The sequence below is a fragment of the Salmo trutta genome, chromosome 18 (assembly GCF_901001165.1).
Source record: "Salmo trutta chromosome 18, fSalTru1.1, whole genome shotgun sequence".
In the NCBI taxonomy this organism is placed as follows: Eukaryota; Metazoa; Chordata; class Actinopteri; order Salmoniformes; family Salmonidae; genus Salmo; species Salmo trutta.
The window spans coordinates 30,623,299-30,640,055 of NC_042974.1; the positions used below are offsets into that span (position 1 = coordinate 30,623,299).

The following is a 16,757-nucleotide window of genomic DNA, read 5'->3' on the forward strand; positions in this document are numbered from 1 at the left end:
TATCTCAACATGTTAACTTCTTTTAATGCGTAATTTGTACATGTAACGGTAAAGTGCGCAACCCATACAGTTTAGCCAATTTACACTCTTATACATACATTATAATCCACAATCTACACTTTAAGTACATGAAGTTTACAGTACACTCATTTCTAAAGTGAGACGCAGTCTCAAATTAAGCCACTAGATAACACTGTTTCCTGCCCAGTCCGTTTAGAATACACGCTTAAGTCCAATCAGTTGTGAACTGCATTTCCCAGTATGCCACACAGAGATTTCATGCCACAAGTAGTTGAGGTCATTCTTACCAGCCGCATTATGGGCTCAAGCTGAAAAGAGAACTGTGTGCTGAGATCTTGAAATGGGAAGGGCGCTGTTGTGCAAGAGTGTTTATAGCAATCAGGGAGAATCATAAGACTTAAAAACCTTGTCACTTTTAGTAGAACTCCATCCACAATGTATCTTTAGTAGGTCTTACATTGGTAGACTACTGTAGTTGCACAACAGTCATTTGGCAAATCTGAATATTTCTTGAACAGATGAACTTGGTGTTACATGGGACTAAACTCTGTGTACAAAGACAGCGTAACAATAAGATCAGTAGGACTAGATGACAACTGACTAAATACACTGGAGTGGAGACATTTTCTAAGTGGCAAATTTACCTTTGACCTCAGAATCACCGGTCTGGTCAATCAATACAGAGGGTAATTTCTTCCCCAAAGACATAATCATAATCTTCCCCAAAGACAGCAGACACTTGACTGCATATAATTTTACACAGACTAGTATTTTATCAATGACAGGCATTGCCAAAACTTATAACGGTGGAGCAAAATTACTCTAGCCCTGAAGGAAGAATTCATGGTGAAATGATTGATCTCTGAAAACTATGTCTTTAGTGGGATCCTATAGCTGTCCTTCCATTGCTCAATGTAAAGACTCCCTTAATTTCCCCAGGCACCATGGCTTTAGACGCTCCCTTGGCTACATGATCAATCGCCACAGCCTGTCTGTCTTCAATGCAACATGGAGTGCCAGACTGCATCTTCATGTGGAACACAGAAATGCATTTAAAATCAAAGTGTCATTTCACTAATGCTAGCTGAACACTGTTCATTAAAACAGGAACCCTCAAACTGTCCTTTTCATCAAGACGTGTGATCTCCCAGGACCTGGCGAAAATAAACTCATTTCTATTTTTTGGAAATCGAGACCAACTTCCTTTCATTTTATTGAACCACATTTGGGATATAATCCTCTCGATGCAGGAATCAAATACTTTAAATGTAGCCGTCTCAGAAAATGAAGAATATTGCACAAGTATATATTTCTCAAGCAACCCCACCTGGCCAACAGAGAACACAATAAGAAAATGACATCTTAAACCTAAGTGGTATTTGCATCAATAAGAACAAAATTGACTCAGAGGCAGAATTTAAACATCCATTATCCTGAGTGGTCTCATCTATCCAATATTTCAAATGCATTTTTAACCAAAGTCAACCTCTTCAGTAGTTAAGCGATGCACATTAGAAAGCTCTCATTACTTCTTGCCTCACTGCAAAAACTCTCCCGACTAGGAGCCAACAACCTAATGTGGATTGACTTTTGTTGATGGACAAGAAAAAGAGTAAACACCAAGATTGGCGTTTGACTTGTCAAACTAACTCTCACCTTGTCAACTAGTGTGCAAATTCTTAGTGTGTTTAAGAGTCAGTGGTTAAACTGTGGAGACTACTGGCACTCTTGCCCAAATATGCTGGCCAAATCAGCATAAACATGTCCATGGTGTAGTTTCTCTATGAATTTGAAAAGGATATGACAAGGGGAATTCAACGCAAGGGAAACAGAGCAACTCCGGACTCCTTCACCATGACCCCCCCCCCCCATCTCCTAAAGACATTCCAAACAATGAGAATTAAAATAAATGTCACAGGACATGGTGGAATGTGCAATCAGGGAAAACAAAAAAACATTGTGTCCTATTTCTTGCTGCGCAGGCGTTTGGACTGGCGCGGGAGGTCTGAGCTCTTCCTGGTGCGTTTCAAGGGCGGGCTACCCACTGTCTCCACCACTGCGACCATGGCACTGGTTGCCGTGGTGACGCCAGCAGAGCCCGTCGAGGAAGAAGCTGCTGAGGTGGAGGCGGCTACGGCCGGACTGGCACCTCCCCCCACCGCACTGTCCATCAGTTCCCTGAGCTTGTGCTCCAGCTCAGCCAGCCGGGCGTTCTGCTCCCCGATAACCTGAGTCTGCTCCAGCAGCTTATGCTCCTGGTCCTGCAGCTGCTTTTGCTGCTCCAGCTGCTTGACGCGCACCTCCTGATTCTCCCGCCGCAGCACTGTCATGGACGCCCCGTTCATCTTTACCTGCTGCTGCACCTTGGTCATCTCAGAGCGTGACGGCGTGTTCTTGGCCAGCAGGGACATGGTGGTCAGGGAGGTGGAGGGGCCAGCCACTGGGGTAGGCAGAGAGAATAGGGAGGGTGATGATCTTAGGTACAATCTTAAATGGGTAGCGAAGTTGAACAATAAAGATCGTCATGTTAAATTGTATTCATATTAAGTAACATGGGTGTCTGTAGAATCTTTATTGGCCATAGAAAGATCAGTGTAGTTGTCCATTACCTGGGGCAGATCCGATGAGGCGCCCTGACAGGTCGGCCCCAGGAAGCCTCTTTTTCAGGATGGGGACGATCTTCTCATCAAAGTACTCCATGGCCATGGAAGAGATGTCCCGCAGCTCTTGCAGCACCTCATGAGCCCGCTGTGGCGCACGTGTAGAGTTCACATAGCGCAGCACACGGTAGATCTCATCAATCACCTCAGGGAAAGACAGTCACATGCCGGGAACCTTAAGCTTAGAATAAATTGTACGCTTGGGCTTAGAATGTTAAGAATGTGATCCTGGTGTGTGTGTGTGTGTGTGTGTGTGTGATGTTGTTGAGGCCAAGACTTTCCAAGTTAATGGAAGTAGCTAGCATGTTCATTTTGGGATGGAAATGGTCTTCCCCTTAAAAATAAATTATGCTTTGATCATTTAATCAAATCATTTTTCTAAACTATAGTCAATCTAAGAGCAGGAGTGCCATCTTGTGGCCAAACGGAAGAAGCTCTAAAGTTAGTCGATGTAAAAGAAAACCATAAAACAGAAATTAGCATCTAATGTACAGATGTGACAGGTCGTTAGTGGGTGGTAGGTTAAAGAGGTTAAATTCTAGGCACCTTGCCAGGGATGAAGCAGCAAAGACTGGAGTCCACATATTTCATGAAGGTCATGTTGAGTAGCGAGAGGCGCGTTTCTACAGCAGCCAGGATGTCAGCGTGACGGGCCAGTGAGTGGTTCCTCCGCTCCGACTCCCGCCTGCCACAAGACAAAGCACAAAATATTTTATCCCCAATTTAATGGTTTCCAATTGGTAGTTACAGTCTTGTCTCTTCGCTGCAACTCCCGTACGGACTCAGGAAAGGTGAAGGTCGAGAGCCGTGCGTCCTCTGAAACACAAACCAATCAAGCCGCGCTGCTTCTTGACACAATGCCCTCATTGGTGCGGCTGGCTTCCGGGTTAAGTGTCGGAGGAAACGCCATACACCTGGCGACCGTGTTAGCGTGCACTGCGCCCGGCCGAGAGCCTGGATTCGAACCCAGAAGCTCTAGTGGCACAGCTAGCACTGCGTTAGACCACTGCGCCACTCTGGGGGCCTAAGCACACCAAATATACATATTGGACAAGATGACAGAACTTTATGATACAAGTAACATTATCACAATTGAATGCAAACTTGAGGGATCATCAAAAATTGAAGATGCTGAATGGTAAAATGTAAAAGTATAGCCATACAAAAAAAGAGCCTTGAGGCATGAGGTAATCACTGTTGTAATGCACTGGTGGTGCTGCTGCTGACACTGGGGTGAGTAGGCTATAATTTTAGGCTAATCATGCACAAGTTTATGGTCAAATGATTCATTTTATTTAATTATTCACAATGCATCTTTCTTACTGTAACAAGGAAAACATGGACCTCCTTTCATGAACGATTCGATCTAGAATTGCAACACTCTGATACATTTTAGTTGAAAGTGATTCATTTTGAGTAGGGGAACGAATTGATATATACATAAAACATAAAAAAAGTGTAAATAAAAAGATGACATCCATTTTAAAATGAATATCTGCTGCTGAGGGGGATCTCAGAAGATGGGCCTCTGAGCTGGATCTGTCTGAGAGGACTTTATGCCGAGTAGCCCTCTGCTAGTGTGCGCGCGCGCGCGCCTGTCAATGTTGTGTGTGGGCACCTGAGCCATTGGGCAGACTGAGCTCCACCCGACTATCAGATTAGGGGTGTGGGAAATTTGATTTGTCACAACTTTCATACTTTGAAAGTCAGAAATCACTTACACCCATTGATAAACTTAAGTTGTTGAGCTAGTACCATGTCAACATTTATATTTAGAAAGCATGGCATTTAGCCCATTAGGCAGGATTAGGAGTCCACCTATGACGGCAGATTAACGAGGGCGACATTGTCAAAGCTTAATTGACCAAGACACACCAACAACAAAACCTCACATAATTCCGCCCAAAAACACTAACAAGCTCTTGGATTGCATTAGCAAATGGCTTGGAGATAATAAGCTCTCTCTGCACTTAGGGAAAACTGAAGCAATTATTTTTGAATCCAGACCTAAATTGTGTAGGTCATCTGAAATCAGAGTGGAGTTAGGGGGTGGGGTGCTGACTACTAAAACCTCTGTTAGCTACTTGGGATGTATCCTAGATGGAAGCTTGGGAGGTGTGAGCATGGCCAAACAGGTGCTAGGGAAGGTTAATGCCAGGACTAAGTTTTGGCTAGAAAGTCCAAGCTGCTTGATAAGGACTCCGTGAAAGTGCTAGCTACTGCCCTCATTCAATGCCATTTTGACTATGCTTGTACTTCCTGGTTTGGGGGTTTATCTAAACTTATGAAGGGGAAGCCCCAGATAGCCCAGAATAAGCTGATGAGGGTAGTATTGAAGGTGAGTCCACGTACTCACATAGGCAGGAGCTGCTTTCAGGAACTAAACTGGCTGCCTGTTGAGGCTAGGGTGTCCCAGATTAGACTAGGTTTGGTTTACAAGAGTATTTATGGTCCTGCGCCCAGATATCTAAATGATTACTTTCCTCGTGTTAGGGATGCACACAATCACAGCACCAGATCAGGTGATGCTGATGTGTGCTTATAGAGGTTCAGTAGTAATGCTGGGAAAGGTACTTTCTTATATACTGGAGCTTCAGAATGGAATGAGTTGGCTCTGCCCATAAAAACAACATCCTCTCTGGGCAGCTTTAAAAATAAAGTAAAAATATGTTTGATGTCTTCTGTGCCCATATGAATAACCCCCATGATGTAACTGGAATGATGAGATAGATGTTCTTCTCTGTTTTTGTTTTATTGTTTCACTGCCATACTGTGTTCGATCTTGTCTAGCCATCTTGTCTCAAGGAGGACCACAATGGAAATAAGTCCCAGACTGTGTGTTATCCTCGATGATTTTATTAATGTGCTTGTTTAAAAAAATATATAATAATTGGTCAAATGAATAAACTAAACCTTAACCAGTGGAATATGGTATTTTTAAGCGAGTGCTGATGCCGAACCTGTGATAAGCATTTCCCGCTGTGTAAACACATTGCAAATAGTCTCAGGATAACTCCTGACAAAGTTAAGTAGCTGATATTCAGACCTTAAATAGGCAAATTCATTAGTCACAGGAATCAGGACTAATAAAGCCAATGAAACTGCCTGTTTTACAAACAGTAGGGCTGCCACATGGATGGGCATTTATAAAATTCCATTGCAGCAGACACTGTAGGCTACACCCCAGTAAGCACGGACCGATGCCAACATTTTTTGGACGTAGTGTTTTTGGTCCCATTGTCCTTTTCTGCAGTCGGGACCAGCGTTAAACCAAATCATAGACGTCTGTTTGGTCCAGTCCAACCTTGATTTGGCCCAAACTTTGATGTCCATGTTAAATGCAGATTTGGTGCAGTCTGACCAGCCTTGATTTGTAGGCACCTTATTTAACATGTAGTTTTTATTGGTGTAGTGCTGTCCTCAAGCTATTGTCTATTAAAATGTTCTGTATTATGTAATGTTGGTCGGCGCGGGAGAAGCTCTCCATAATATTCCAAACCATTCGCTTTCGAGACTGGGGTAAAATCCAAAGCTGAATTATATTCAAATTGGCCATCCTGACACCCTAGGCAAGGAAAATAAATTGATGCCCTCCTATAACCCACAAATCTAGAGTAGACCCAGTAGTCAAATGTTGAAAAGTTGTCTAAAATCCCTATTTCCCAGACATTGAAGTTATTTTCAACTTTCATTCAGAACCTAAGTCTCATAGACGTCTACTTTTGGACCCAATCAAGGCCGGTCCAGTCAAAATCATGGACGTCTGATTGGTTCAGATTTATTCCAGATCAAAAATCTACATCCATTGTTGCAAAAGCAGCAGCTACTCTTCCTGGTGTCCACAAAACATGACATAACACAGAGCATTAACAGCTCAAATCAAGGCCGGTCCGACCGCACCAAATCTGAACCTAACATGGACATCAAAGTTAGGGCCAAATCAAGGCTGGTCCAGAACAGTCCAAACAGACGTCTGATTGGTTCAAGGCCGATCCGGACCAGCCTCTCGAAAGGGAATGGTTTAGACCGTTTGGAATTTTACAGAGCGAGCTTCTCCCGTACCGACCAATGAATGCGAAACATTGGCCGTTACCCCGATAATTTTTTTTTTTTTTTTAAGATTTAAAATCACACATTGTGAACTCTGCCTTTATTGCTCCTGTATGAGCAAACAAAAACACTAAACGCGGACAACTACATTCCTTTTCTGCGATTTATTTGATTAATTCTTCTTTCACCTGATCTACTCAGCTCTCCAGAGATCAACTAAGTGCTATTCACCATTTCATTTAAACCTCCATTCTAGCATATTTCCATCTACATGCTTTTATTTAGGTTTCTATGCAAACTACAGTACCAGTCAAAAGTTGACATGTACTTATTCAAGGGTTTATTATTTTTACTATTTTCTACATCGTAGAATAATAGTGAAGACATCAAAACTATGAAATAACACATGGAATCATGTAGTAACCAAAAGTGTTCAAATATATTTTTGATTCTTCAAAGTAGCCACCCTTTGCACACTCTTGGCATTCTATCAACCAGCTTCACCTGGGATGCTGAGCACTTGTTGGCTGCTTTTCCTTTACTCTGCGCTGCAACTCATCCCAAACCATCTCAATTGGGTTGAGGTGGGGTGATTGTGGAGGCCAGGTCATCTGATGCAGCACTCCATCAATCCTTCTTGGTGATGGAGATGTGTTGGGTCATTGTTCTGTTGAAAAACAAATGAGTGGAACTAAGCGCAAACATGCGGAGATCATCTGTTCACCTACTCTGTCTCAAAGACACAGCGGTTGGAACCAAAAATCTCAAATTTGGACTCAAATGTGTTTCTTGGCCAAACAAGTCTTCTTCTTATTGGTGTCCTTAAGTAGGAGTTTTTTTGCAGCAATTCGACCATGAAGGCCTGATTCATGCAGTCTCCTCTGCACAGTTGATGTTGAGATGTGTCTGTTACTTGAACTCTGTGAAGCATTTATTTATGCTGCAATTTCAGAGGCAGTTAAGCCAAATGAACTTACCCTCTGCAGCAGAGGTAACTCTGGGTGTTCCTTTCCTGTGGCGGTCCTCACGAGCCGGTTTGATCATAGAGCTTAATGGGTTTTGCGACTGCACTTGAAGAAACGTTCAAAGTTCTTGAAATTGTCTGGATTGACTGATCTTCAAGCCTTAAAGTAATGATGGACTGTCCTTTGTCTTTGCTTATTTGAGCTGTTCTTGCCATAATATGGACTTGGTCTTTTACCAAGTAGGGCTATCTTCTGTACACCATCCCTACCTTGTCACAACACAACTGATTGGCTCAAACACATTGAGGAAAGAAATTCCACAAATTAACTTTTAACAAGGCACACTTGTTAATTGAAATGCATTCCAGGTGACTTCCTCATGAAGCTGGTTGTGAGAATGCCACGAGTGTGCAAAGCTGTGATCAAGGCAAAGGGTGGCTACTTTGAAGAAACTAAAATTTAAATATATTTTGATTTGTTTAACACATAATTCCAAGTGTCATTTCATAGTTGTCTTCACTATTATTCTACAATGTAAAAAACAGTAAAATTAATGAAAAACCCTCGAATGAGTAGGTGTCCAAACTTGACTGGCACTGTATGAGTGAATGTTTTTAAGCCTGCAGCTAGTTACTTGAAAATGGAACAAAACATGATTCAACAATTGAATTCACTAAGAGATAGCTAATGAAAACACAAATGGACATTTAAAATAGCTGGCTAGGCTAGTCTAAGATCGGCTAGCTTTTTTTTATTTGCAAAATAGGTAAAGGAGTAACCTCATCAAGACAACTCGTACTGCATATTTCAATTTCACTCACAGATATCTTATTTCAGTTTGGGGGAGCCAGCTAGCTACATCGGTTCCTCTTCATCAGACAACAGCTTGCGGTTTCACAAGCGGTTGTGTTTAAATCATAGATAGAAGCAGGCCATAGGCTGCCTTCATCACAACAGGTATGTATGAGAGTTCTGATTGGTTCCAAATTTACTAGTTTGAGAAAATGTGCAAGAATTGAAGGAGCCAACACATTAAGGTTCTCCCGTCATATCAAAAAAAAAAATAATCCGCTCCTCCCTCGAAAGGGATCAAGCAACTTCACGGTTTAAGGCTTCGGTTCACCTTCAGCGCATTTGGTCGGGAACAAGTTTTTCTTCTGGTTAGCCTTTACTGATCTCTGGCTCCCTCTTTAGTAATTTGGTGCATTTTTTATTTTAATCTTAAGGATTACCCTCTTTTTTTCACCTAAAATGACATACCCAAATCTAACTGCCTGTAGCAAGGATATGCATATTCTTGGTACCATTTGAAAGGAAACAATGAAGTTTAAGGAAATGTGGAATGTATGAGAATATAATAATAGATCAGGTAGAAAATTAATACAAAGAAAACAAAAAACATTATTTTGTATTTTTTTTGTACCATCTTTGATATGCAAGAGACCATAATGTATTATTCCAGCCCAGGTGCAATTTAGATTTTGGCCACTAAATGGCATCAGTGTATGTGCAACGTTTTAGACTGATCCAATGAACCATTGCATTTGTTCAAAATGTTGTATCAAGACTGCCCAAATGTGCCTAATTTGTTTATTAACCTGTCTGGGCTAGGGGGCAGTATTGAGAATTTTGGAAAAAATATGTTCCCATTTTTAACTGCCTCCTACACCAACTCAGAAGCTAGAATATGCATATTATTGTTCAGGTTTGGATAGAAAACACTCTGAATTTTCTAAAACTGTTTGAATGGTGTCTGTGAGTATAACAGAACTCCTATGGCAGGCAAAAACCTGACAAGGTTTCAAGCAGAAAGTACCCTGTCTGACAAGGAGTCGTGCGTCTTGCATCTTTTTATTGAAAAGTAAGGATCTTAGCTGTAACGTGACAATTCCCAGGGCTCCAATAGGCTCTCAGAGCCCGCGAAAAACCTGAAGGTTTACGAGGGAGCCTCAGGTTGAAACAGATTATCGCCTTTTGTAAGTGGATGCTCAGAGGACCTTTGAATGAGGCGCGTGCACGAGTCGCTCCCGAGGAGAAATTTTATTCGGCTGTTTAGGCTCAATGCATACTCCCGGTCGGAATATTATCACTTCTCTACGACATAAATGGCATAAAAATTGGTTTTAAACAGCGGTTGACATGCTTCGAAGTACGGTAATGGAATATTTAGACATTTTTGACACGCCAATGCGCCATGCGCGGGACCGTGAAGAAGCATTCTAGAACTCACGAACAAAACGTCGCTGTTTGGATATAACGATGGATTATTTGGGACCAAACCAACATTTGTTATTGAAGTAGAAGTCCTGGCAGTGTATTCTGATGAAGAACAAGCAAGGTAAGAACATTTTTCTTATAGGAAATGTGATTTTGGTGGAGGCTGACCTGGGTGGGTATCTAAATAGCTAGCCCTGTAATGCCGGGCTATGTACTTAGATTATTGCAAAATGTGCTTCATCCGAAAAGCTATTTTAAAATCGGACATATCGAGTGCATAGAGGAGTAATGTATCTATAATTCTTAAAATAATTGTTATGCTTTTTGTGAACGTTTATCGTGAGTAATTTAGCAAACTGTTAGTAAATTCAACGGAAGTTTGCCGGGGGTTATGCGTTTTCTGAACGTCACATGCTAATGCAAAAAGCTGTTTTTTGATATAAATATGAACTTGATTGAACAGACATGCATGTATTGTATAACACAATGTCCTAGGTGTGTCATCTGATGAAGATCATCAAAGGTTAGTGCTGCATTTAGCTGTGGTTTGGGTTTGTGTGACATTATATGCTAGCTTGAAAAATGGCTGTCTGATTTTTTCTGGCTGGGCACTCTGCTGACATAATCTAATGTTTTGCTTTCGTTGTAAAGCCTTTTTGAAATCGGACAGTGGGGTTAGATTAACGAGATTCTTGTCTTTAAATAGCTGTAAAATAGTCATATGTTTGAGAAATTGAAGTAATAGTATTTCTAACGATTCAAAAATCGCGCCACTGGAATTTCAGTAGCTGTTACGTAGGTGGGACGAAATCGTCCCACATACCCCAGAGAGGTTAATAATTTTTCATGTTCAAAATTGTGCACTCAAACAATAGCATGGTATTATTTCATTGTAATAGCTACAGTAAATTGGACAGTGCAGTTAGATGAACAAGAATTTAAGCTTTCTGCCAATATCCATGTCCTGGGAGATTTTCTTGTTACTTACAACCTCATGCTAATCACATTAGCCTACGTTAGCTCAACCGTCCCGTGGAAGGGACACCGATCCTAAAGTAATTTAAAGCATTAGACAAGCTCAGCAATCTACTTAGTTGATTTATAAAATATGGTATTTATATGGAAAAATACACATTTTAAAATGTATACCAATCGATTGGTCGAAAGAACAAGACTGCCCTACTTCCTACAGAGCTCAAGCACTTCTGACTTAATTTCCTGAATTGCAGTAGGCCAACTTTTACCCATTGATTTGCTTCAGGACATAGGCCAAGCAAAAACACGTATATTCAAATAGCATACACATCAAATACTATAGAACTCCCTCCAGTGGTGTTGAGACTGACCTTGGAAGCTGGGCTTTGACCTGCCTCTGGCACAGGCTGTGGTAACGCTCCACCTTGAGGAAGCCTTGGTTCAGCATGCGCTGATTGATCATGTCCATGCGCTTGCATACCTGGGAAAAGAACAGAGTCGGGAAGATATGGTTAAGTAGCATGTCTTTTACCCTTCCTCCAACCTCTCCATGACACATACAGCCTGTGATGCTCAAACTGAAGTGAGTTTGCACTGCAGGGTCCACCAGTGGGGTGACGGTACGGCCAGAGTTTCTAAACCCAGAAACGACGTCGCAAGACTTCCGGGAATGCTTGCGAAACATACCCAGGTTTGAGAAATCTGGCCGTGTTCGAGAGCATCAAAACCGTGATGAATCATGAGTAAATTGTGACTGACTTATAAATAACGAGTCGTTATTTATGATGCAAGGTGATTTGTAGATCAGTCAGCAGTCACTTGCACTGTCGGGTGCAATGTTGAACAAGCCCAATGAGAAGTGAAATTCTTCCTGAGTAGTTAATTATAAATCTAAAAAGTCAACCTAGATTCCAGCCAATGTTATTACTCTAACCTGGTGAAAGTGACACACTGACACGTTAACTGTGGAAAGAGTGCACAGCCTGCACAGGTGCAGTTCAGCGCAAGACAACCGTTAGAAACACGTCATCAGGTCTACACATGAGCCTAGCTAGCCAATGTCACCATGACATCGACTACGAGTGTGATCGGGGATTTCTATTTGAGAAGCAGTTTCTTCCCATCATACTGTACTGTCTTCAGTATACTCGTACTAAGAATTAATTCCCCTTGACCATGCCCACAAATTGGGGAAACAAAGAGCTAATTTGGTTATGGATTTTTTGTTATACAGAAATAACAAAACATGCCGAAAAGCTGCTGTGTTGTTCAACGTACATGTAACCAGGTCAGAAATGCTGCAATACACCCATGTAGGGAAATCGAGCATGTGAGAAGAGCCATATGGCTTCAGGCTATTCAGCACGGGAGAGTGGGAAATGTGTGGACCCGGTGTCTAAGTAGGCTGCACATAGGCGTAGCCATGCGTGTGGAAATAAATACAAAAATCACAGGTAAGACATTTAACTTGTTCAGTATAGTCCGTTTGTAACTTCACTATGTGTAGCTGAATAGTCAATTTATTTCTGTTGGTCTTTGCTAACCCACCTGGTCTCAGACTACACGTAACATAGTAAATGTAAATCTGGGACACTCGAATGAGTTTAATGTTAGATTTGATATGGTTGGAAATATATTATATACACACACACATCAAATACACACATACATGACAGGTTACTTAAGGCAAAAACGACAAAAGTAGGGCGGATGGGTGAGCATATAACAAACATCTAGCAACCAAAAGGATGCATGTTTGAATCTCACCACAAACAACTTTAGCGTGTTAACTAACCCTGTCCCTAACCAAACTAGCATTAGCCACCACAAATTGCAATTTAACACTTTGTACGAAATGGATGATTGACATCCATAAATTAATACATAGCATACACTAATTGGAGTGTCCCGTATTTACATTTACTATGTTACGTCTACCCGAGTCCAGTTGGGCTAGCTTAATGTTGAGTAGCTAGCACTCACATGGCTGCTCGCAGTCATGAAAAGGGGCATGAGGGAAGCCCTACAATATGTTTTAAGTAGTGAGAACACATGCAATGTTTTAAAGTATTCTTAAGACATGTACTTTTCTTTAATGTAGTTTTGTAATGACAAACAAGCAGACAAGAAAAATTGCATTTGAACCTAGGTAACCAAAGGTTGTTCCGACAGATGTGCGGGGCAGCGACCTATCTAAAGGCTAGGAAAACGAGTGTGCTTGCATACTCTCTTAAGAAATCTGACATTAATTTTGACGGTTTTGCCAAGGAGATGTTAGTCGCGCAATTTTACATCTACCAATGATAAAATACGCATGAAAATTCTGTCATCTTTCATCAAATGAAAGACCATTGAAGAATCCCTACAGTAGACTTAACTTTGGCTGGCCTGAAAGTGGAACTGGCAGCTTTTTAACTACTTTGCAGATATGAAAGCAATATAAAATTCCCAGTTTATGCTACAAAACCAAATTTATAAACAGGTTCTATTTGACTCAACATTCCAAGACATTGTTGGCAGAATAGATGGATGCAGTTCAATATAATTCACCAATACTTCCTTGGTAGTCCCAAAAATATTACTATCAGGTTGTAAACGACAGCTGGCCTGGTACATTGTTGGCTGCCTCCATTCAGGATGCACTGTTTCAGTTTCAATATTCTGGACAAAAACAGACAACTGTAACTACAATCAAATTAGCAAGGGTAATGATCACAAGTCAGTCATAACGTGGCTAATAGGTTAGCTACCCATTTATGTAGCAAGCTTAAAACACTGGGACTAACGTTAGCTAGCTGCTAGGTGGATGTCATTGAGTGACCCCCCTCCCCCATCTTGTATTCGTTGGTTATACACAGCTAAACACGCAGGGGTCATTTGGTTTGCTAGCAAGAACTTGAACGACTTATCCAGTTAGCATCTCTTGTGTTGGCAAATTCACTCTGGCCGTCTATGCCAATTTTAGAGTATTCATCTGTGTGCAAGAATGCAGAATAACTAATGAATTTACACAACACCTGCTGAATATGACCGGGGTCAGTAAACTTCTTGCTCTGGCTAGCATTAGTTGTTGATCTTGTGCATAATTGAGGGAGAGCATACCTTCTCATGGTTTGATCAATAGGACTGCAAAGTTACCAAATGTAAGAGAACTCCCGTGGTATTGACATCTGCAGAAATCCATTCAGGTGTATTTGTGGCTTTTGGTGAATGCTTTCTATTGACCTAAAGTCATGCAGTTACAACTGCCTGTAAACACAGTCCAGTTCAAAGTGTATGATGGCAGGCCTGTGGCAATTTCTTGTTTGCATAAAGACCTACTGTAGCTCTGATTGGCTATGGTGCACCGGTCTGCGTGGACTCCGGTCCTGGAGGAGACAGATGTTTTTATTTACTGGAGTGTCTATTAAATTGTCCAAACACATGGCCGCTTTCACACTATTATTACTATAACATTTTCACAAATGCATTAGACAATTCCCAAACATTCTACAAATTACCATATCTAAGTGAACACATGTCAGGTAAGTGTCATTACTGGGGGTGTATATGAAGAGATTTGAATAAAATGTCATGTTGCTATAATGCTGTCATCTCCACTTGAACGCCGACTGGGACTCTACAATGGCCAGATCCAAAAGGGCTGAGGTAGAGCTGAAATAGCCTACTACTCCTCCCCAACACACACAAACCTCTAGATGTCAATTGGCCTATTGCACCACTTTAAATTAAAGGGAAGTCTTACTGTACTTGGTGGAAAGCAGAAATAAAACCCAACTTCAAAATGTTTAGCAAGCCAATGTCGTGTGGACATTCAGAATTACACTGAATTTTTGCTAAATCTTGACAAACATACTAAGTAACTAGATAACGCATTTACTTAGCTAGAAAAGTAGAGATATAAAACAAACAAAATAGCCATTTGTTTGTTTGAATTTGACATGTTTGTCATGAGTTCCAGCCAGGACAGGGCCCTAGCTGGCTAAAGCAACCAGGAATGGAATTGAAATAAAAGCCGATGCAAATAAACTAAACTAGCTTAGCTAGTTGGCTATATTTCGGTACCCTTAGTTATTACTATTATTAAGTGGGAAAGACATCCACATTTAACATATAAGCAGTTACTTATTGAACGTTAAACACCCAAGTAGTACTAGTACTACTACTACCACCATTTGTTAAATAGCTAACGTTGCAGGAGCTAGGTTAGCCAGACGCTGCATTGGTATTTGCTTCATGGTTTGTTTGTTTTCTCTCACCAAGCGTAGCAGGCTGATTTCGTCGTAAGACAGGAAATTGAGAATAGTCTCAATCGCCACAATGGGAAGTCCTAAGAGCGGGTTGTTCTGGTGTGGTTGATCCGGTGGTGGTGTAGACAGTCTCGGTAACGCCGAGTCGCAATCCAGGGCTCCAAAACCTCCCTCGACTCTTTCTACAACCGCAGCCATCTTCAATTGCTCGATAGGGGAAATGACGTTTCCTAGGAACATTCTCTGAACAACGCTCTAAAAAGTCTCGCAAGACTGTACACAACTATTTAAATTCACTTGAGTAAACAAAGTAGCAAGATTTTGCATTAACCCACTCATCCCTAGAAACAGCTGTGTCCAGCCCTGGGTTATAGTGTCACAATTATAATGTACCTACCCTTCGTTCAATCTGATTTACACCTTAGTTATCTCATTGGCTACAACTGATATTGTTCAAGAAGCAATCATCAAGCTGCGTTACCCAATCTTTTTTCTGTATCTGGGTTGTGAAAGTCTGCAAAAGTAATGAAAGCCTGCTGACAACAAAACCTCATATGACATGCACTAGTCCATATCTGCACTGCAAAAAATAGTTATTTTATTAATGCTCCTTAACTATTTGTTATATTTATTTTCTTAAAACTGCATTCTTGGTTAAGGGCTGGTAAGTAAGCATTTCACTGTAAGGTCTACTACACCTGTTGTATTCTTCGCATGTGACAAATAACATTTGATTTGATAAACACAACATGTAAAGTGTTGGTCCCATGTTTCATGAGCTGAAATAAAACATCCCAGAAATGTTCCATATGCACAAAAAGCTTGTTTCTCTAAAATGTTGTGCACAAATTTGTTTACATCCCTGTTAGTGAGCATTTCTCTTTTGCCAAGATAATCCATCCACCCGACCGACAGGTGTGGTATATAAAGAATCTGATTAAACAGCTTGATCATTACACAGGTGCACCTAAAAAAAAAGCCACCCAAATGTGAAGTTTTGACACACAACACAATGCTACACGTCTCATTGAGGGAGTGTGCATTTGGCATGATGACTGCAGGAATGTCCACCAGAGCTGTTGCTAGAAAATGTAATGTTAATTTCTCTACCATAAGCCTCCTCCAACATCGTTTTAGAGAATTTAGCAGTACGTCCAACCGGCCACACAACCGCATGTACGGCCTTGTGTGTGCGGTTTGCTGATGTCAACGTTGTGAAGTGTCCCATGGTGGCGGTGGGGTTATACTATGGGCAAGCATAAACTACGGACAACGAGCACAATTGCAATTTATCGATGGCAATTTGAATGCACAAAAATACCGTGACCCATTGTGAGGCCCATTTTAAGGTACCTGTGACCCACAGATGCAAATCTGTATTCCCAGTCATCTGAAATCCACAGATAAGGCCTACTGAATGTATTTAAATTGACAGATTTCCTCATATGAACTGTAACTCAGTGAAATCCATGAAATTGTTGCATGTTGCATTTATATTTTTGTTCAGTATAGGTTCAAGATATTGTACCTTAAATAACAAACTCACTGTGGAATAACACTGAGGGTGGGGGGTGGGGGAGAGAAGAACGTATAGGCAGGTAGCACTTAAGAGCGCTGGG

The 16,757-nt window shown here is 41.3% G+C and overlaps 1 protein-coding gene across 1 annotated transcript; it reads right to left on the bottom strand.

The window, feature by feature from the left end:
* Window positions 1-15,522, bottom strand: LOC115153180 (F-box only protein 28). The gene is made up of 5 exons (XM_029698320.1): window positions 15,148-15,522; window positions 11,260-11,369; window positions 3,228-3,366; window positions 2,631-2,826; window positions 1-2,461 (listed from the first exon to the last, which is right to left on the bottom strand). Exons 1-5 carry the CDS (start codon window positions 15,376-15,378, stop codon window positions 1,986-1,988), a joined length of 1,152 nt encoding a protein of 383 aa, XP_029554180.1. The 5' UTR covers window positions 15,379-15,522; the 3' UTR covers window positions 1-1,985.
* Window positions 15,523-16,757: the final 1,235 nt, after the last annotated feature.